Source organism: Ambystoma mexicanum, chromosome 1p (genome assembly GCF_040938575.1).
Source record: "Ambystoma mexicanum isolate Mex_15411 chromosome 1p, UKY_AmexF1_1, whole genome shotgun sequence".
NCBI classification, from domain to species: Eukaryota; Metazoa; Chordata; class Amphibia; order Caudata; family Ambystomatidae; genus Ambystoma; species Ambystoma mexicanum.
The window spans coordinates 80,126,889-80,148,979 of NC_090921.1; the positions used below are offsets into that span (position 1 = coordinate 80,126,889).

General features: G+C 47.5%; 1 protein-coding gene across 3 annotated transcripts in view; it reads left to right on the plus strand.

Moving 5' to 3' along the window:
- LOC138566351 (msx2-interacting protein-like) overlaps window positions 1-7,396 on the plus strand; it is a 34,748-nt gene extending 27,352 nt beyond the window's left edge. For all 3 annotated transcript variants that reach the window (XM_069643508.1, XM_069643499.1, XM_069643517.1), the window contains one exon: window positions 6,696-7,396. In XM_069643508.1, coding sequence (XP_069499609.1) covers window positions 6,696-7,224 — 529 coding nt within the window. In that variant the 3' untranslated portion in view covers window positions 7,225-7,396. The remainder of the gene's footprint in view (window positions 1-6,695) is intronic.
- Window positions 7,397-22,091: the final 14,695 nt, after the last annotated feature.

The following is a 22,091-nucleotide window of genomic DNA, read 5'->3' on the forward strand; positions in this document are numbered from 1 at the left end:
TTTGCAGTGAACTACGAAAAGTCTTCACTAAAGCCCTCGAAGAGCTTGAAGTTCCTAGGTGCTCAATTCGACACCCACACGGGACTAGTGAAACCATCCCTGGAAAGGTTGTTGAAGATCAAACACCTGACAAGCCAACTTCGTTTACAGAGAAGGTTGTCAGTAAGAAAATATGCGGCTCTCCTCGGCTCCATGGCATCGTGCATCCACCTAGTCGCGAACTGCCGGTTGTTCATGAGACCTCTACAGGAGTTCCTATCAGACAGATGGAAGCAGGCCACAGGCCGCTGGTCGGACAAGATAATAGTCGACGACGAACGAGTTATCAAAGCCATCCGATGGTGGAAAGTGGCGCGCAACCTGGACAGAGGGGTCCCCCTGCAGGAGCCGGAATTTCAGAACACCATCATTACAGACGCCTCTCTGTCGGGCTGGGGAGCACACATGTCACGTCACCAAACCCAAGGCAGGTGGTCGTCGACCGAATCTCGCCTACATATCAACGTCCTGGAGCTAAGGGCGGTGAGATGGGCCCTGAAATCTTTCCTCCCACACATCAAGGGGTCAAAAGTAAGAGTGCTCACGGACAATACGACAGCTATGTTCTACCTGATAAAACAGGGTGGCACCAGATCCAGGACCCTCTCGAAGGAAGCTCAAAAGATCTGGCATTGGGCTTTAAAACACCACATCTCCCTAGTGGCATACCACCTACCGGGAGCGAAGAACTTACAGGCGGATTCCCTGAGCAGGACTATGTCACAAATACACGAGTGGGAGCTGGACTCCACTCAACTCGGGGAAATCTTCGAAAGATGGGGGACCCCGTCGTTCGATCTCTTCGCCACGGAAAGAAACCGAAAATGTGCTCAGTTCGCGAGCAGATGGCCCCAAACAGGCTCCCTGGGGGAAGCGTTCTCGTTTCCGTGGACAGGCAAGTTCCTCTACGCCTTCCCTCCATTTCCCCTCATACGGAGGACGATCCAGGGGATCCACAGGTACAATTGCCGGGTCATCCTAGTGGCCCCGCGCTGGCCGAGGCAACCATGGTTCTCAGACCTCCTTCATCTGTCGCTGGATCAGCCGATACCATTCAGGAAAGTACCGAACCTCCTGTCCAGGGACGAGGGGACCGTGTGGCACCACAATCCGGACAGCCTGAACTTAACTGCATGGCTCCTGACTTCTCGGAGTTCGGGAACCTAAAAGTCTCGACTGATTGCCGAAGGATTCTGCAGGCGGCCAGAGCCCCGTCCACTAACAAATCATATGTAAGCAAATGGAAAAGGTTCTGTATATGGTGTCAAACACAACAAAATATACAACCTTTGGAAGTAACTCCGGAGCAAATCCTCCCGTATCTTCTTCATCTTGCGGAGAGCGGACTGTCATCATCGTCAATCAAAGTACACCTGGCGGCTGTTTCGAGATTTACCAGAAGAAGACAGTCCCCTCCACTATTCAGTGACAGGCTAGTGAAGCATTTCATGAAGGGTCTGTTTAGAACCTTCCCTCCGGAAAAACGGTTCCCACCGTCGTGGAGTCTGAACACGGTTCTAGCTGCCTTAATGAAGCCTCCCTTTGAGCCAATGTCCTCTTCATCTCTACAATTTCTATCTTGGAAACTCGCGTTCCTAGTTGCCATCACTTCGGCTAGAAGAATGTCGGAACTACAGGCACTGGTCATAGACCCTCCATATCTGAGGTTCTTTAAGGACAAAGTTATTTTATCAACTAACCCTTCATTCATCCCAAAAGTACCGTCGATCTATCATAAGCACTCGACCCTGGTACTCCCTACTTTCTTTGCATCTCCTTCGTCGACGGCGGAGAAGGCTCTTCACACTCTGGACGTCAAAAGGGCGCTAAAATTTTACCTGCAAAAAACGCAAGATATCAGAGCCACCAGACAGCTATTCGTCGCCTACGGCCCCTCGGCTAGGGGTAAGGCTATCTCCAAACAAGGTCTGGCTCGCTGGGTCTCCTCGGCGATTACCCTGTGTCATTCCAAGGCCGGGAGACCTCTACTACATCGTCCCAGAGCCCATTCCACGAGATCGACATCTTCCTCCGTGGCTCTATGGGCAGGAATTCCGCTGACGGACATCTGCCAGGCGGCGGCATGGTCTGTTCCGCACACGTTTACGCGCCACTACTGCCTGGAAAAGCAGCACGCGGATGAGGTACAAATGGGAAGGGCAGTGCTTCGCCACCTTTTTCAATGAGGTAAGCCAAAGTTTCAAGAAGAATGCTGCCTATTATTATTTGGCCTCAGCTGGTTTTTCAGAGTGTATACATGAATGTGCATAGTTTATTGACCTAAACATAAGTGGTTGGGTAGATATGTGCGCAAGGGGTGCATACTGAGTCATATGACATAGCATTGTATGGCGGAAATCCGTTTCGTATCAGTATAATAAGTTGTTGCTTACATACATGGTGTAAACGGTAGTGTTTGGGGGTGTCTCTACGAATGTAAGTTACATTGCACTCTCACCTCCTTCTTGATGTTACTGCTTTACAATCTATTCTAAGCATGTGAATCCATGAAAGATCCAATGCTGGAGAAGGGAGTAGTTTCTTACCTGTAACTCCATTTCTCCAGCATTGGTATCTTTCATGGATTCACATGCGCCCTCCGGCCTCCCCGGACTGCAATGTGGAAGATTGGTATGTAAGCAAGTTTTCCCCCCGTTATCTTGGAGGGGTCGAAATCTGAAGGGACCCGCGGGGGCGGGGCTTATATACCATCACGTCCAACGGGGCGTACGTGGGCGGCCCCGTAGAGGACGCAGACGGGGATAGGGCAGAAGTTTTTCCTATTGGAAATGACTATATATATGTGTACCGAGGGTTCCCAGTCTGACGACGGGGAATATTCTAAGCATGTGAATCCATGAACGATACCAATGCTGGAGAAATGGAGTTACAGGTAAGAAACTACTCCCTTACCCTTCCCTCCTGATCTATGTAATCGTTCTTTATCGTGATTCAAAATCCTTCAATTGGTATGGATTGCCGTGGTTTGTTCCCCACCCCTTCAGTTTTTGAAACTTAGCTTAGGGAGAATCTGTTTCCTCTTATTTCAGCTGCGTATATGTCCCATAGGTATTGCTTCTAGTTATGGTGTGAAGAGCGTTAATTTGAGTAGTTTTCTGAATACAGGGAGCCCTTGTGTTACGTATGTTCTTTGGTAGCTCGTTCCAGGTTTTTTGGGCAAGGTGAGAGAAAGCAGATACTCTGGATTTTGGTTCCAAACGATGTTGCTGCTAGTGTCGGGTACAGACCCACCGGCCATCCATTCACTCCCAGCTCAGGCCCCCAACTGACATCCATAGAACACTTAACACACAATATTCACTCATTCTCCTGAGCGGCCTATCGTGCATACATCAACATTCCATCGGCATGCATTCCTGGCCAGGGATGCAATACAAGACTGACTTGCATTACAACAATACCCTTCTCTTGCACTAGTATTCTAACATTTATGCCCTTTGTAATCTGCCAGTGCAAAGCCTGTCGGAGCAAACGGCCCTGCAGCGATCACTGGCCCCTGGAACAAACATTTCCACGATGTGCAACATAATGTAGTTTACAGCTTAGCCAGCTGATTTGAATACCATAGCCTATTAAAATAATATGAGGGTCAGCATTTATCAGTTAAAATCTCTAAATGCGGTAACACTGAATAACTACACTATCTACATTTGCAACCATTTTGTGCTTGGTCTGGGTTCATTTATCCATAAAACGCTTTTAAAAATCGGACCCAGTTGCTTCGAGTGGAGAACATGTATGTAATGGCTGTAGTTTGTTTACACGTTACTGTTCCAGCATTTCGGGCAGGTAAGTCAATGAAATTGTAATTTTCATATCTAAAGGCATCAGTCAGAACGGGTTCCCAGATTGGTTCATTCAGGTGTTTGCTTTCTCGCATGGCTGGTTTAAGGCACAATAAGCTGCCTCCCTACAACAAACGGCCTAATTCCCGTCATTGGATCACATAGCTCTAGGTCCCTCACGTTTAGCTTTCACTGCAGTGAATTCACCATCCTTGTTTTTAAAAGTTGGTGCATATGCAAGTTACTGTTCGTAGGGAAACGGATGCAGTACCAGGAAGCAATGCACTCCCCTTACTGACCCACATTCGCCATCATTTTCAGTGCGTTGTTGTACTAAGAAACCTGTAAATGATTGCTATTTGTAAGTCCCAGTCCAGTGTGGTCAAAACATTTTCCAGGCGGGTATAGGTGACTTTTGTCCCGCATCAATCTAATCTCAATCAGGTGCCTGATCAGATGATGCTTGCACGCTACTTGTCAGCTGAGGCAATATAACGCATAAACATGCCTGTCCTGGCTTTGAAAGCAATCTATGGATTTGATGTATTTATAAAGCGCACACAAAGAACCAAATTGTATCCTGGCGCAGGTGGTGATATTTCATTAAGGAAGCATAACCATACTGATAAAAGATAACACAGGAGATAAAACACAGCTGGATAGTCATTGGGCTTACTTAAATAGGTAAGTCTTTAAGCCTGCTCTGAATTTCGACAGGGAAGTTACCTGTCTCAGGCTCAATGGAAATCAAGGTCCAGCCACTGAGGAACATTGATCACCTCTTGATCTATAATTTGTCCTTGGAATGAGACAACCAAATTGATCTTCAGATCTAAGAGCTTGGGTTGGTTGGTATCTCTTCAATTTGTTGATCAAGTAGGCTGGTGCCAGCCCAGGCATTTGTAAACCAAACATCCTCTGATCTGCCCATCAATCTCCTGGGAGGATGGTGTCATTTTATTTTGGTCTGGGGAGAATTACATGAGGGACAGGCAGTCTGAGGCCTCTCATTGCCTGATGTATTTGAGCCCCTTTATGCCAATTGTTCCTTTTGTGCCTTTGGACTTATAGCAACTCCCCCCCCCCCATCACTTCAGTGGGAACAAAATTGAAAACTTCCTAAGGCCGCCTGCTGCTGATTGAATTTGGGGAATCCCCTTCCTTTTGGGGGGCTAAAGTTTTTTCTGAGAGCAGTCCTTGACCAGACCAACAACCCTCTTGCTGTGGATAGGTTTCTCTGAGCCGTTAGCCGGGCTGAGTTTCACTGCCAACTATTTAAAGATTACTTTTCCGTAGTCGAGTGATGCTGTCAACTGCCAACCCTGTAATGCATAGCCACCTCAGAATGGGGACGGCCAACTAGTCTTTTTTTCATGCACGGTCCTCTGCACCTACCTCATCTGTACGTTCTTCACTCCCAGCACCGTTGCTGCGGGCGGGAGGGTGGGTGGGTGGCAGAGCTTTGTACTTTCAACCTATCCAAATTTCAGATTCTGCCGTTTTTGACACGAACGACACTAGAATGTTTCATTCACCTTCTCTGTCGGAATGTTTACTACATTTTGCCTCCAACTCACCTGTTTAAAACCAGCACGCTGCTTTCACTAGGCAATCTGATCTCTGTGGGCAAGATCACTTTTTTGCAATGCCTGCCATCTCACTGTCGCCTGCCATCTGAGTATTTTCGCTATTAGTGCCACAACTATATAGGGGCATACATTGGAATTCAATAAAGTATGCCAACAGAGCACTGGCGGTTAATGCTCTAGCAGCAGAGTTGTCCAGCAGAGGACACGTGCAGGTTTTTTAAATAAATGTAATTTGGTGATAAACAAAACTACAAGTTCCAGAATGCAAAGTGTTGTCGCCATAAATGTGCAGAACTGCCAGGCGTGCGGCACTTAGTAATTACAAATCAGTGTCATTATTCCTGTTGCTCATGGGAATGAATGTTACTCACTGCATTGGCCCCAAGGTCTAAATAGTTTGTGAAATGAATTGCTTTTTCATGTGGAGGCTTTCGGCGCCAGGAGGGTTTACAATTTGCAGTTTTAAACATGTTATGTTAGGTATTTGTACAACCCGCCTGACTGTTTTTCTTCCTCGCCTGCTAGAGTGCAGTGGTTGCGAGTGTGCTGGCGCTTGCAAAGGTGTAGCGCCATACCACAAATACCAAGTGCTTATAACTCCGAGGAACTTATCAGTGGTTTATAATGGAAGTGTTTAAAACATTATGAATTCCAGCTGTGGGATTGACGGACAAGGTTTGGGCATAACGGGGAACTCTGAACTAGCTTCAATGAAACACCATCAAACTTTGCACTCCTAGTGCCTTCCAGTGTTTTTCACAGCAATCTAATGAGTTAATGAATTAGTTGTAAATGCTCTACTTGTGTAATAAAAATGTCTTCACCAGGTTGGTGCTCAGCGACTAGATTTACAAATGTCTGGTAAAAACAAGCATTGGCAAAGCCAGCAGTTTTGGCTTGTAGAAGTATTGGGGATTTGCCAGGCACTGCTGTTGTCCAGGTACTCGCACCTGCTACCATCAATGGGCTGTTAATACCACCACAGGTGTACCTGACAAGTGCCTTTGCTGACGCAAGTCCAAACTGTTGGCAGTGCCAATGCTTGTTAACTAGTTCAGCTCTGGAGGTGCCATTGCGAGACTTGTGTGCTCTTGGGATAGTCTTTGTGATCCGAGGTCAATTGGGGGCAGGGGGAGGTCTAGAGTCTTGGCGGCACACCTTTTCGGTTTGTTAGTAACTTTATGTTGATACGAGTTTATGCTTGGTTGAACCATTACATGTTCAAAACTTATTCGTATGCCTTTTTCGGTTCTTTTCACAGGACCTTGTTGATTATGAACCTGGATCGGACCATCACTGCAGAGAAGCTTGCCAGCATCTGTAAGCGCTTTGGTGATGTGCTGGATGTGGAGATGAGCCGGCCGCCAGAGGGGGAGCCCACCCGCTCGGCCTTTGTTGAGTTCTACGACATGTATAGTGTGTGCCGAGCTGGGAAAGCACTTGCTGGGGAGGTGCTCGGTAAATACCGCGTGAAAACAGAGTTTGGAAAAAGCATAATAACGAGTTGTGTGTGGCTCGATGGCCTTCCCCTCGAAGTGACCCAGAAGTCTCTCCTACAACGCTTCAGCCGCTATGGGCAAGTGGCCAAGGCAGTCTTTGATCAACTACGAGGCAGGGCTCTGGTCCTCTACGTTAGCAAAGAAGATGCAGTAACTGCTGTGCAGGAGACGAAGGGTGCCCAGATTTCTGGTTTGCGCCTTAAGGTGGACTTTGCCAGTGACCGAGCACGGTTGGCCTTCTGTCGTGAAATGGAAGAGTCTGGCCAAGATACAGGGGACTTCCTATTTTAAATTGTTTTTTTTCAGTGAACAACCGAGCTGTACAATTACAAATGTAGATGTATTTTCTTTGATCACAATTACTTCAGTTATGTTGTGTGGGATTTTTTTTTAAAAGCAGGTTAGTCCATAGATGCAAACCAGTGTCTGGCTATCATTCAGATATAAAGTTGAGAACTTTCAATGACGGGTTCTGTCTTTTTTTTTTCTGCATGGTTTGATGTGTGATCACGTCAATGTACTTGATGTGACGAACTTAACACACTTTAACATGCCCATAGTGCCAGCAATAATGAGTGCCAGCAACAATGTCTGGGCATAGTCTTTGCCTACAGCCTCCGCATGACCAGGGCGAGCCCTGGCAGAGAAGCAGATTGGTCTTCTGATGGTGCATACGGGAAGGCAGCACTGCCACATGGGTTCTACAGGCCCCATCTTGCTTACAGGTGTGGCAAGGGTTGTGCCTAGGCCACAAGTGGGGCAGCCTTCATTGAGGTTTGTGTGCCAGGGCATGTGCTTGCTGTTGCTGTGGGGAGTAAGCAGATTGACTGTTGTGGTGAGCTACACTGGGTGATGGTGAGGGCATGGAATGTTTGTGTTGCTGGCCCCAAATAAAGCACCATATAGGTAATTGAGACATTTTTCAAAATGTCCTTTATTGGAATAAACAAGCAGAGCAGTTTTGCAAGCATATTCATGTGCTATTAAGTGGAACATCAAAATGCGTTACCGCTGTGTTCATACATCTTCCTGCAGTGTATGCCTTCCTTGGTCCTACCCCAAACAGGACCAAAGAGTAGCAACTTAAATCAGCTTAACTAAAGTAAAATATAAACTAAAACGAGAAGAAAAGCACTTAAGAGGGTGTAAATATGGTGGGTTATACTGCATACAACCATTGGATATTACAACAAAGGGGTAATCGCATGGGGTTTGTAACATTCCAGATCAATCATGGCTCGCTCACATAAATAACGAGAGGTGCCCTTTTTTGTTAACGTGCCGACTCCACTGAATGCCGCATCAATTTTGTGCATTGTTGCTACATACCAGATCCTGGACCACCGTTTTTTTGCCCTCTGGGGGAATTGGGGACTTTTGCTTGCTATGACCATTTTAGCTGCCACTAAAGTGGGATATTGGTTTAGATCCCCTTCACATGCAGTTTGTACTGCCCGTGTGGATCTTCATCCATGAGAGTATCACTATGGGATTTTCCGGTAAGTTCAGATGGGTACTTATTTTGATCTGGGCGAGCACCTCTTTCCAAAACATTTGGGTGATTGGGCATGTCCACCACAAGTGAAAAGGGTGTTTGTTGCGTTGGAATGTACCCAGCATTGGGGGGGGGATGTGGGATGCATTCTGTGCAGACTGTCCTGGGTTTAGATACCAGTTTAGTAGCAGCTTAACACCATTCTATTTGATGAGCCGATTTCGCCGCCCTAGTCCATTAGGCCAGTTCACCTATAGGCTTCCCTATATCTTCTCCCATTCTATCATGTATGTGGGGTGATTTGAAACTCTTGGGAGTTCTATTTTATAGATGGTGGACACTAGGACTTTGGGGGGGTGGGGCTCTCTGATAAATCTTTGAATTAAGTAGTGTCCCTTTTCTAATTTGGTGCCAGCAAGCCAATTGAGTTAACCTGAATCTATTTTACAAGTTCATCCAGATTCAAATTCTTTAATGTGATATAGGTTGAAAATAAATTCAAACTTTACACATTTCATTTACAAACATAAAATCATAAATATCCACAAAATATTAAATCCATTTCAACAAAAAAACCAATCAGAAAATCAGTATACAGTACATATTAAATTTAAAATATAATAAACAAATGACTAGGCAGTTATAATTCAGATCTAATTAAAGACCTAAGCCTAATTCAATCTGTTGCCAGACATAAAGTGCTATGAATAGGTGCATGTTGCAAGTGTTGGTACAGTAATGCCAGAACGACAGTTCGTGGATAGCTAATAGATCATGTACAAATTCACCCAAGAAGTTTATAATTGGCTCCTTCATAGCCTGGCATTGTGTCAAAAGATGCCTAGCTGTTTCTGGACACGATAAAGATTTACAAAGCCGACATGTCCGCTCATTAGGAGGGATATTTTTCCAAGCTCCTCTATTGGTTAGAGTAGGCAATTGTTCTAGCCGAAACAGAATGATAAATCGTCGAAGTCTTCTGGTGGGACAGAGATATAAATAGGCCTGTGGTTTCATAAACTGATATATTCGGTATTTCACAATTATATGACTTGAGACTACTCAAATGGGAGAAATTTTCTAACCAATCCCAAAGTTCTACTTTTTTCTCGAGTGCATTTAAAATTTCATTAGGTACATAAGCCCCTGTATGAGTCCAGCCAATGTTGGCAAAAAATTTACTCGTATCTTTATAAAAAGGTGAGGTAGTATGTTTTTAGTCAGTTCCTGCTGGATAACTGACAATACTGGATTAGAGGAGCCACTTATCTTCAGATAAAACCCAGCTCTTTTTTTCAATATCAGCGCTTTCAATGAAGGAAGGCCCAATTCCAATCTTATCACAGCCATCGGCACACCCGGGGGGGAAGACCCAACATACGTCTCCAAAACTTGCCCTCGATCACTTGAAGCCACTCTAAGTCAACTGTTAACAGCGACCCGAGGCCATATATAACCATAGGGACAAAGACTTGCATATAGAGATGGCGGGTCCCCCATAGAGTGAAACCGCCATGCTTGTTAGTGAAAGATGAGACTAATGAAATTACTTGTAATGCACGAATGGTCCGCCCCTGTTTGCATAATGTATAATCACCTAGTGGTTCTATTTCCACTCCTAAATAACAGTAAGAAGGGGCATAGAGGATAAGATTTTTATGTACCACCAAGTTCACACGGGCTAGCTACCCTTTTCCTGGTAAATCTAAGTACTTTAGTTTTATCCAGGTTAATGGACAAACCATTGGTCCTAGCATAGTCCCAAAGAATATGTGCTGAGCGCCTAAGGCCACCTATGGTGTTATCTAGGACTACCAGGTCATCAGCGTAGGCCAGAACGGCACACAGTACATCCCCCAATTTTGGTGGGCAATTGTCCACATCTGTAAGTGCCGCAGGGATGTCATAAACATATGTTATAAATGAGGTGCTGTAACACAGCCCTGCTTAACCCCCCTATTTTGAGGCACATTTCTAGTCGTATTGCCCTCTTGGTTAAGTCTAAGGTACACCGAGGTATCATGGAGTAATCTAAGATAGTATAATAATCCTGAGGGGCATCCCATTGTTTCCAACTTGGCCCAAAGCCGCTCATGAGGGATGGAGTCAAAGGCGGCCTTGAAGTCAATATATAGAGGGCATACAACGGGGGCTGTCCTTTACTAAGCGCTCTAGTGCGTAATATATCCATTACCAGTAGATTATGTGATGTAGAGAAATCCCGTCTAAAACCGCATTGGAATCTGCTAAGTATATTAGTGTTATCTACCCATTTTTGCAGCTCAGTTAGCAGTAAAGAGGCAAAAAGTTTCCCTGTAATATCTAACATAGATAGAAGCCTATAATTGCTGGGGTCTGAGTGCCTACCTTTTTTGAATACTGGAATCAGAATGGCAGTTTGCCAGGAACTGGGGATAGTTCCCTGGGCTAAGATTTTGTTAAAGAGTAAGGAGAATAACTCCGCCCAGAATACAGAATTATTTTTGATCACAATATTCGCTAGCCCATTTGGGCCAGGAGCTCTCGAGGACTTAAAGGAGGCAATTTTATTAAGGATTGCCTCCGAAGAGACATCAAAAGGGGGAAGGACCGGGGCCTTCTCAATAGATATACTCCCGGACTCTTGTTCTTTCGTATTACGATTTAATAGGAACTCTACCCAAGTATTCTCATCAATTGGGTTGACCATAGGGCCTTAAACTTTCCCTCTATTCTCATTGAGAAGTGCCCAAATGCTGCGTGAATTCCTGGCACAAATCGTAGTTATGAGTCGTTGATCCCTATTATTTTGCTCTATTCTCTTGATATTTTTAATCTCAGCTCTATATAGAGTTTTAGCAGTTCTTAATTTCTCGCGGTACTTGGTTTCAGACAATTTCAAAGATTTTAAACCACGGATCGCTCTTCTAAGCCCTCTCTTTGCATCTCTGATTTTTCTGTTAAAAGGGGGTAGAGTGCCACCCGTTTTTAACATGTGGCCCTTTTTGGCTGAAGCATGTTGACCTGAAAAGCCCAAAATCAGTTTTCAATTTCGTTTATCGTCCTAGCATGAAAATCATAAAGGCCCTGTATGATGGTAGGTTTGAGAGCTTCAGATGCCGCTCTGATGTTTTTCTCTGACCATATAATTCTAGTTCCAGAACAATTAGATTGAATATCACCAATATGCGCTAGGGGAGTGAGGGGGATCGGTATAAATATTGAGCAATGCAGCGCAGCATGGTCACTCCATCCATTAGGCTTAACCCACATATCCCTTACTTTGGACTGCATCTCGGGGCTCATAAATATAGTCTAATGTACGAAGTGATGATCCATTTGCCCAAGTATGCTTCCCTGGTCTGTCCCCAAAAGTGCGGCCATTAATCATCGCCAAATCCCAGGTTTCGAACAATTGTAACCACCCAAGTCCTTCATTCTCCCTCTTGCTATGGGTCATCAAACACTTCGCACTGAGACCTGAATTGGTGGGTATAAGAGTATTGTCAGACATATGGCAATTAAAATCCCCCACGACAGTGATAGCAACATTACTAGTTCTTAATGTCCAGGTAGACAGTAAATCCTGTATGGGCTCTTGTAAGGTGTCCCTTGCTACTGCTCCAGGAGGGTTATACAGATTAATTAATAGAAACCAGCTACAGCCACTTTCAGTAGGATATTCTACTTCCACCACCAATAACTGGTCTTCAGCTTTACACTGTATTTTCCGGGACTTCTCTCCTGCTCCTGTATTGCACTCATTTCCAGAAGATGATGTCCCAACTGATTCCTCATAGATAGCTGAGAGATCCTTCTCCTGCGGGTCCACATCAATATCCACCGCTCTCAGTTCTTCTTTATACTTTCTCAATAACTGCACAATATTTAAAAAAGTACAATGTAGGGCAGATACATTAGGATTAGGACCCGACAGAGGTTCAACGAAGAGAAAGTCATCAGATTTTAAAATGCGGAGTTGAGGAATGTGGTGTAGCCGAGTTAATAGCTCAGAGCGTGCCAACCAAGAGTTCTTATTCCTGGGGTACAGATTCTTGATGAAGCATACGCGATTATTCTTGATTTCAGGCACTTGCTTCTGCTGTTCCAAGAGAACATGCTCAGTCGGGTCCTCCGAGGACCGTGTCTCCGGAACAGGCTCAAGGTGGGAGGGCGTGCTTACTTCACAGACAAGCGCCGAGTCCTCCAATGCAGTTTCCTCTAGTTCCATGGCTTGGGACTTATCAGATATTCACCCTTTTTTTTGTTGCTGCTCGCAAGGCGGCTCTCGTCAGTCTTTTTCTGGCTTTTTTTGAGCGAGTTTCGAATATAGGTCCTCCCCCTGCCGTAGGAGATGGGGCATGTATTATAGCTGACTTGTTTTTGAGGGCCTTTCTGGCCAATCTACGTTGTTTACGCGTGAGGGGGGGCTTGGGGACGATGTTCCAAATCTTGTTCCTCTGTCTCTGTGGGAGTATCTTCAATTAAGATGTTGCTATGAGGTGACCCTTGCACCATTTCCTTCACCATCTCGTCTGCTTGTTCCATCTCCTCGGCTACTTGGAGAGCGTCTGATAAGTTAACTTCAGCTTCTTCTCGCAGAATATCCTTCAAGTTTAATATCGTAGAAATAGAATTGGTGTTAGATAAGATACGCCCCGTCATCTGTAGTAGTATTTTCAAAGCAAATTGGAGGGAAGCTACAGTCGTTTGGAGCTCAGATAGCTGTGTAGCATTGGATTGGGAACCAGTGTTCTCCACCATCTCGTGGTCTGGCTCGTCCTCCATTGAGGCCATTGCAAGGTTCGGGGAGAGGGATAGACGTTCCCCACTTCCAGCTATGTTATGTCCCCCTAAATCAATATTCATGTTATTTTCTTTCTGGGGCGAAAATAACTTTGGATATTATCTGTGGCGTGTGTCTGCATCCCTCTCTGTATCATCAAACACAGATCCAACAGAGCATTATTATCAATGTCATCAAAGTTGGAAGAATTTAGAGAGGTGCCTCCTGTGTTTGCCGGTTCAGTCGTCTCCTCAATTGTAGTTGAATTGGTCTCTGGAGGGGGGTTCACAGGGAAGAACTCCGTAATAGCTCCCTGTGCTACAGGTAGAGCATATTTCGAGTTTTTCTTAGCTTTACCTCCCTTTCTGTGGGTCTCCTTTGGCTCTTTTATAGCAGGGGTCCTGTTTTTCCGTAGGTTATAGATCGAATGCTGCGCTCTTTTTCCCCGCTGCATCTCTGCGTAGTCACTCTTTCGAGCGGCTAATTACTAAGCCGACTGAAAATCAAAAGAAAAAAAAAGGGGAAAAAGAACTGCTATCACCTGGTCCAACCCTGCAGTACTGAAGGGGAGGATTTATCCAACGTTACCGCCAACCCTCCAATAAGGGGGAGACTTATCAGTAGATACCGGGTCAAAGGCCGTAGCCCGCAGTCCCCGGCTTATATACCCCTTTTCGCTTAGTCGGGGCGTAGAAAAGGGACTTATGGATCTGCGCACCAAATGTCAATCCCCCAGCGCACCCCAACAGGCTCATACACTGAAGATTCCGTCGTACAGACACCTCCGGAGCCCAACACGGAGGCTGACCGGGAGGGAACAACAATTGTCCTCAACCCCCACCCTCCGCTCACCCCTCCTTGCTTCTGTATCACCCACAAAAGCAAAATGAGGCAGGTCGATCCCTGCTCTCAGTAGGCGGGGACACCAACAGGGTAAAAAAGGGGGGAGGGGTCACCCACAAATACAGTGAGGCAGGTCAATGCCTGCACTCACTCGGTAGGAACACCAACAGGGCAAAAAAGGGAGGTGCCGCACCCACACCAGGCACCTCCAAGGCTCCTTCTGGCTGTAAGACCTCCTCACCTAATAGGTTCACAGAGCAACTCTATCCAGCTCGTCACAGCCCTTCCCCTGGACCGCACACACAGGACCACTCCTTCCTTGTCGTCCTTCTAGGGGCCGGCAGCGCCCAGAAAGGATGCACCCGCACAGCACAAGGCTCCATGTACGCTGTGCCACGGAGCGCGACTCCGTCTGCTCCTTCGTGTCTTTCGGCTCCTCACGATCAGAGGAGAGGACCCTCGCTCCTGCTCCGTACGTCGCACATCACCTACGTGTCAAGCCGCACCTCTGCTCGTCAACGGCAACACGCTTCAGAGGCCGCTTCCGACACCGAGAATGATGATTCGGATGAGGGGAGAGTGACTGTCCCATAAACTCCAGGCTGCCCCATCCCAATGTTTAAATGATGTTGTGGTTGGAAGTCTGTTCCTTTTTAGTGTTTCCTGGCTCTCTTGGATCACCAACTCCATCCATATAGTGGTCCAGCCAAGGCATATTGTTCTAGTGCCCAATGTTTAGTGTTTGACTTTGTTGCTTGGCTCTGAGCAATTTGCACTGTGTATGATAACTTTCCACGCCTAGGACTGCCGGTCCGCCCCACTCCTGTGCTGCAGTTTTCCTAGAGCATCTGTCTTTACACAATGTCTGGATGGGGGACCTGGACCACAATCAAGGCCGTAGGAAACGTCTTGCTAACTATGGTTGAAAGGTCAGTGCTGGGAATGTTCTATTGCATCTGTAAATCAGTGTAATGTTCCCGCTACCTGCCGTCGCCTTTTCGGCCACTAGAATGGCCCAGATGTTCTACCACTATAGTGGTAGTAGGGGGCCTATCTGTCTTCCATTTGCAGGTAGGGTGACCTTGGCCTCCAGGAGGAGTTGAGTGCAAAGCTTTGTTCCAGATTTCGGGTTGCACTTTGGCCACGCTGCTCCCAACAAGACCACCTCTGGGGTTAGAGGCAGTTTGCAGTGGGCAGTTGCGTCAATATTTGTAGCACCTTCTCCCAGAAAGCTTCCGCCTGCGGTCACTCCCACCACATGTGAAAATAAGTCTTGTGCCCCGTACAATCTCTAGCATTGACATCCTGGTACCCCTGGAAGCAATGTAGCTGTTCTGGGGGGGGGCTAGTACCAACGGTGGAGGAGCTTGAGTGCACATTCTCTGTTGGGTGATGCATCTCGTGGCGGAACTAGTTCCAGTCCTAATGTTGACCCATGCTTCTCACAAGGGCATGCCCTAATTCTGATTCCCATCCGGAAATGTACATAGGCCTGGTTGTCAGCGTCTTTCCTTGTAATAGTCTATATAGCTTGGTGATTGAGTCCCTGGTGTGAGCTCTCCTTTAGCGTGAGAACCAGGAGGGTGGCTCCTTGTTTAATCGCTGACTCTTGCACCCATCAAAAGTTAAAGGGGAGCTGTCTTTGAACAGTTGAGTTTGTAGGCCCCCCAGCTCAGTTTCTAAAGTTTGCTATATATAGGCCTGGAAAAAAGTCTGTTATGAAGTACTGGGGATAGCGGGCTCAGCCTCCTAGGAAGTTTCTTCCTTCAGTGTCCAGTCCCAAGAATTTAAGGCGATTCTGGTTGAATAGAATATTTTCGGCCAGTGCTGAGAGAAATGTCCACCGTACCGCGCTTGACCTATGCAGTAGTATTTGATAATTGGACTGCAATGTAGTTGTGGAGGTTAGGTGTCCCCATCCTGCCCCTTTAGCTGTGCTGGTAATCACCTCTAGCGGAATCCGGGGCTTGCCCCCTCTCCATATGAACTTAAGCAGCTGCTTATGTAGATCCATTGGGGGTTGTCTTTGGAGGACAGGTGGGGTTGAGCAGGTACAGGAATCTGGGCAGTAGGTTCATTTTACATCTTACGGTTACCCATGAGCGAGATTTCCTGGCCTTCCCATCTCTTAAGATCTGCCCCTGGGCCCTTAAATAGGCGGAAAGTTCGCTGCATATAGTAGAGCAAGGTTTGCCACAATGGGCTCCCGAGGTATATTGTCGACGTGGAATTCCATTTGAAGGGCATCACCTCTGGAGATGTCTTTGGCCATGGTAACCTCCAGTGACTTGGTGTAGTTGATTGTGGAGCCTGCCACCCATTGAAATCTTCCAACCCTACTAGGGTCGATTGAAGGGAAGTTGGTGTATGAGAGCATCATGTCATCTGCGTACAGAGACCTTGAATTGTTCTACTCCTCCCTGTTATGCTGTTCTTGTGGATTTTCTGTGTGAATGGGTCCATTATGAGGGCGAAGATTGCTGGGGAGAGCGCGCATTCCTGCCTCGTCCATCAGGAAAGTGGGATAGGTGCTGAGAGCTTTTGGTGCATCCTTATGGTGGTTTTGGGAGCCCTGAAGTGGGCCGCAGCATCTTGCAGCACACTGGACTGAACTAGAAGTCCTCCAACGTGCGGCGCATGAAAGTCCAGTCTACTTGGTGGAAGGCTTTTGTGGCTTCACTCCATGTCTAAAGTATGCTAGGAGTTTGGTCTGATGTTCGATATTCTGAACGATATACCACTCGTATCACACCCTTCTCCTGGAACTCCCCCCTCCCCTCTGTCACACTGAACCAGCGATCAGGCTAGTTTGCAAAGTTAAATATGTATTTAGAATATAATCACGAGGTATTTTAATGGGTAAACAAAACACCAATGGGGGAACACTGAAGAATGTTTAATACACGAGGAATAAGTAATGGGCACCAAAAACATATGCAGCACAGCATACTTTTGTGTTGGTTCAGATCAGATAGCACTACGGTTAGAGGTTCCCCCTGCAACACCCCTCAACCCCCAATAGGCAATGTAGAGAGATGGGATCAGGCATTCAGGAATATCGCAAATCGCACAGAATCAGTCCCCCTTCAAACACAAGGGGAAACGGAATTGACTTTTCAGCTGTCAGAATGGCTTTAAAATAATCTTTAGACATTACTGGGCAAAAACACCAAATAGGGTCAAATGCTTAAATTGTTCTACATTCTAATGGGAGCTGCTTTGAACAGTTGCACACAATCACAAGCAATGATTTAGTCCAAAGAAACGATTTGAAATCGTATGGATAGCTATGGCTGTTGGGTACAAGTGGGAGTTGAAATATCAGTTCTATCTCAAAAACGGAGGGAGTTATGGAGGTTTTAGTAAAGATTGTTTTTGCAAGATGGGCTTGAGAATGGAAAACAGAAATGCACTTTTGAAAATGACAAATGGGTTTGCTTACACTAGAGGATGACTATGAAAAGGCAAATACCACACAGGGATCTTAGTCACATGACCAGTGCGACCCGCCTGCTAAGGAAACTCGACTTCTTTGGAGGAGAAAAGGGACAGCGCAAAGATAACTACTGGTTCTGAAGGATAGGATAGGTCTGAGATGGGGATAAGACAAGATAATACTTGTTTCATGTGTCCCAACATTCAATATACATCAGAGGTATTGCTGCAATTGTAAAAACAGTAGTCTGGTGTAGGAGGAAAGATCAGACTTCTATGTACTGCCATAAATAGATCCTTCATTGTGGAGCCACTCTGATGCGCCCTGCTCTTGCCTGTTTAGGTATTTGTTGAATGCCGTCCAAATGTTCTTAGGGAGTGGGAAGGGAGCATATGAAGGTGGTACTCCAGAATTTTGGGACCAGGTAAGCGGGTTTAACCACTTCTGAAATGTAGGGGGGTGCTTCTCTTCCAGTCCTGGAGTATGCATTTCTTGGCCACTATACAACTCATATTTAGAAATTTGCCGTGATGTCTTCCACACCCCAAACAGAACGCCCAGCGAGTCAGGGTCTATAACAGTGTCGATCTCCGACAATGTCCCAAGGATGCTCTCCCAAAATTCCCCCAGTTTGTGCCATGTCCAGAACATATGCAGATGGTCTGCGTTCTCCACCTTAGAGGTGCAAGTCAGTGCAGGCAAATCTAGTGATCCTGTGCGGGGTGTAGTAGTCTATTCAGCAATTTATATTGCATGGCTCGGTAGCAAAGATTGAGGGAGACTTGGTGTGCGAGCATTTTCCCCCAAAGGTGGTCAGACCTCAATACCCATTTTGTCTGCCCACTCACCACGTGCCGTGGAGGGCCGAGTTGAGGCATTCGCCAGCAAGATCTTGTATAATGAGAGAATGCCATGGGCGCCCCCAGAGTTAGCAATGTATGCAACCCTTGGGGAATCGGGGGGGGGGGCTTGTTAGGGAAATCTGACCATGCAGCGCGGAGCCTAGAATATTGCAAATATTCGTGTTGACCTGGAGTGGCTGGGGATTTATGAACTGCCTGTTGGGATGGAAGTCGAAGTGCTTGGTAGCTCAGGGTGTCCCAATGGTGTGCCAGGATAGTGTTGTGCGTAGGCTCCAATCTGGGGAATCCCCACATGGGGAGCCACTTGTAATATGATATGGCATTATAACGTGCCTATACACAAGTGTTTTAAGGCGCGACGAGGCAAGGGGGGGGGAGAACAAGGGGGGGGACAGACCAGGATCCTACTAGGCCAGGTATCATTCGGATCGCGCAAGTGCATGCGAAAGGGGTCTGGGGGGAGTGCACGGGGGAAAGTGCAGTACATGGTGAAAGAGTAATAAATAAGACCAATAAAACATCTAGATTGTGGCAAGTGTGAGGAAGTGCAGACGTAAGTGCTGGTAGGGGGACTGAAGGGATACAGAAAAACAGTCCCCAGTGCAGGGGTTGCCAGGGCAGCAGTGCAGGTGGGCAATTGACAGGGCCTGGGCCTGGGCCAGAGATCAGAAAAAAGTGTGGCCAGGTAACCAGTGCAATTTCAGTCAGTTCAGCAAGGGGGATCGGGAGTAGAGCAAGCAGAAGCAAAGAGCAAGGTTTTGAGGTGTGTCCAGAACTGGAGATGGTTCTCGAGTTTCAGTGAGGCAGGAAGGCTGTTCCAGAGAGTTCCCTGCCGACGAAAGTGCTTTGCCACCAACTTGTTGCTTGGAGAAGCAACAGACCCTGAGGGAGTTGGAGGCAGATGAGCCAAGAGCTCGAGAAGGAAGATATTTAGGAAGAGCGAGTTGAAGGTATTGCGACCCCAGAAGGCCTTGTGTACAATACAGAGGGTTTTGAACTTAATCCTTGCAGCCACTGGGAGCCAGTGCAGAGATTTCAGTCCTGGAGAGATACAATCCCTGGGCTTGAGGACAAGTCTCGCAGTCCTGTTCTGGATAAGTTGCAGAGGGTGGAGAGTCGAGGCAGGCAGATTTAGTCAGAGGCTGTTACAGTAGTCCAGCTTAGAGAGGACCAGGGCTCTGGAGACAGTGAGCTTCTGGGGGAAGGAGAGGAAAGGAAGAATACCTCTAATGAGGTGCAGCTGATGGTGACTTCTTAGCGATGTCCGATGTGAGAGAAGGAGAGTGCAGAATCGAAGATGACCCCGAGGTTTTTAGCCTTGCATGTGGTAGTGGGAGGAGGGCCAAGAGAGGCTGGCCAGAGAGCTGCAGGGAAGGAGGGAGTGGGTGTGCTGATGAGTAGAGGAGGAGGAGGCCGAGGGTAGCCTGAAAATGAGCTGGGTATCATCCGCATATCACTGAAAGTTGGGACAGAGCGGCGATGTGATGGGCAAGGAGTGCCAGGTATTGGTTGAACAGCCAGGGAGAGAGGTTAGATCCCTGGAGGACAAACACAGGTAGAGAAAAAGATGTCGGAGCGGAAGGACCCAACCTGGGAGGGTCGGTCGGAGAGGAAAGAAGTCAGCCACGCCAGAGCCTGACCAGTGATACCCAGGTTATCACGGAGACAGTTGAGCAGGATGGCATGGTTGACAGTGTCAAAGGCAGAAGAGAGATCAAGCAAGATAAGAACGCAAGGGATGTTCGAGTTGAGGTTGGTGAGCAGGTCCTCACGGATGTTCAGGCGAGCATTTTCCGTGCTTCTGGCAGCTCTGAAGCCAGACTGATGGTCATGAAGACAACCAACAGATTCAGTGTGGAGATTGAGCTGGGAGATGGGCAGTTTCTCCAGGAGCTTGCCTGGGAAGGGAGTGATGGAGATTGGGTGATAGCCGGGCAGGAGGGATCGGCAGAGGGTTTAAGAGGGTGCACAAGGGAGTGCTTCAAGGGGGAAGTGAAGACTCCAGTGTCACAAAAAGACAGTCACAAGTGATTGCAGAAATCTGCCAGGGCAGGAGCCAGGAAGTCGCTGTGATCCTTGATAGTTTTGGAGGAACAGGGGTGAACCTGTTTCGATGAGACTTTCATAGATTGAACTCGTCTAGAAACCTGGAGAAAAAGGGGAAAGGCAGAGCAGGAGGGAGGAGGTGGCTGCAGAAGGGCCAAAGGAAGAGCAGGGAATAGTGGGAGGGGGTGGGGGGGTCAGAGGAGGAGAGTGAGGACCTGATGTCCCGAGTTTTTGAAATGAAGTGAGAAGCCAGTGCCGTGCTGAGGGCTTGGGAAGGGACAGAGGTAGACTGCGGCAGGATTGTCCAGTTCCTTGCAGTTTTTAAAGCGTTCAGCCGAGTTGTTGGATGCCGCAGAGACGTGGGCTTGGATGAGCTTTCTTGGTGAGGACGGAGAGCCGGTATTGCCTTTGCAGCAGGCGGAAGGCCAGTTTGTCAGAGGATGAACTTGAAGCATGCCATTTCCTCTCGGCAACCCTACACTTGCGTTTTAGGGTGACAAGGTCTGAGTCATACCAGGAGTTACACTTTGCTTTGGGCTTTAGGCAGATTCTCATGACAGGGGCAAGGATATCCAGAGTATCTGATATAGAAGAGTGGAGGATGAAGAGGGCTGTGTCAAGCTGAGAGTCAGCTAGGGGGGGGGCGCGGAGGGGGTGAGAAGGTGGTGGCGAAAGCCTCAACTGACACACGCTTCATGGGTCGGGTGACCGAGCAGGTGCGTGGCAGTGATGGAGGTGGCTTGACCTGCGGGGTAGGGAGGGTGATGTGGGAGGATGGAGAAAGTGGACACTCCAGGAGAGAGGGGAAGGTCTGAAGAGATCAGAACCTTGAGTGTGCCCTGCAGAATGAGTCGGTCCAGAGGTGAGAATGGTGAGTGAGTCGCAGAGGTCGCAAAAGAGTTCAGAGGGGGGACAGGAGGCATCCAGGTAGATGTTGAAGTCTCCCAGAAAGAGGGAGTTGAGTGGTTGAGGCCAGGAGTGAGGAGGAGAGATCCACCCACTCCGAGGAAGGAAGAAACCTGGTGGCCGATAGATAGTAGCCACAGTAAGGGAATGGCTAGGCGAGAGAGAGCCTGCAGACGAGGCATTCAAAAGTGTAGGTCTGTGTAGGAATGACAGGCAGGAATCCACTCGGGGAGAGAGCTATGCCCCCACCAGAGTGGTTGGGCCTGGGCGTGGAGAGGATCTTGTAGCCATCAGGTAGGAGCGTGTCAAAGCTGGTGACGGAGCTGGCCGTAAACCATGTCTCAGTGAGACCGAGGTCAAGTTCTTCAAGAAGGCGGCAGATATCAGATGAGTGTTTGACAGTGGAGCGGGGGTTAAGAGTGGCAATGTGGAGAAGGTTGCCCTCCTTGAAAGACTTGGGGAGGGGTACAGATCAGAGGTATGCCCTGTGGAAGTGTAGAAAGGAAGGAAGGAGGAAGGCAAGGTAGCGAAGGAAAGTGGGAAGGGGACAGTAGAAGAAAGTTGATGAGGTGTGGAAAGTAGACATTAATGATGACCTTAGAGGATAGGAAGGAGGCCAGGAGGGCGTCCCAGCGGGTACCACCATTAATGGCAGAAGAGGAGAAAGGAGAGAGAACAGACCACATGAGGGGTCCATAGATCTGGTGAAGGGACGACAAAGAGGATGTCGGTGAGTTTCCTTGGAGGAGGCACTGATGTAGGTGTCGGCGATGGAGAGGCCTGGGTTGGAGACCAGGATGTCCT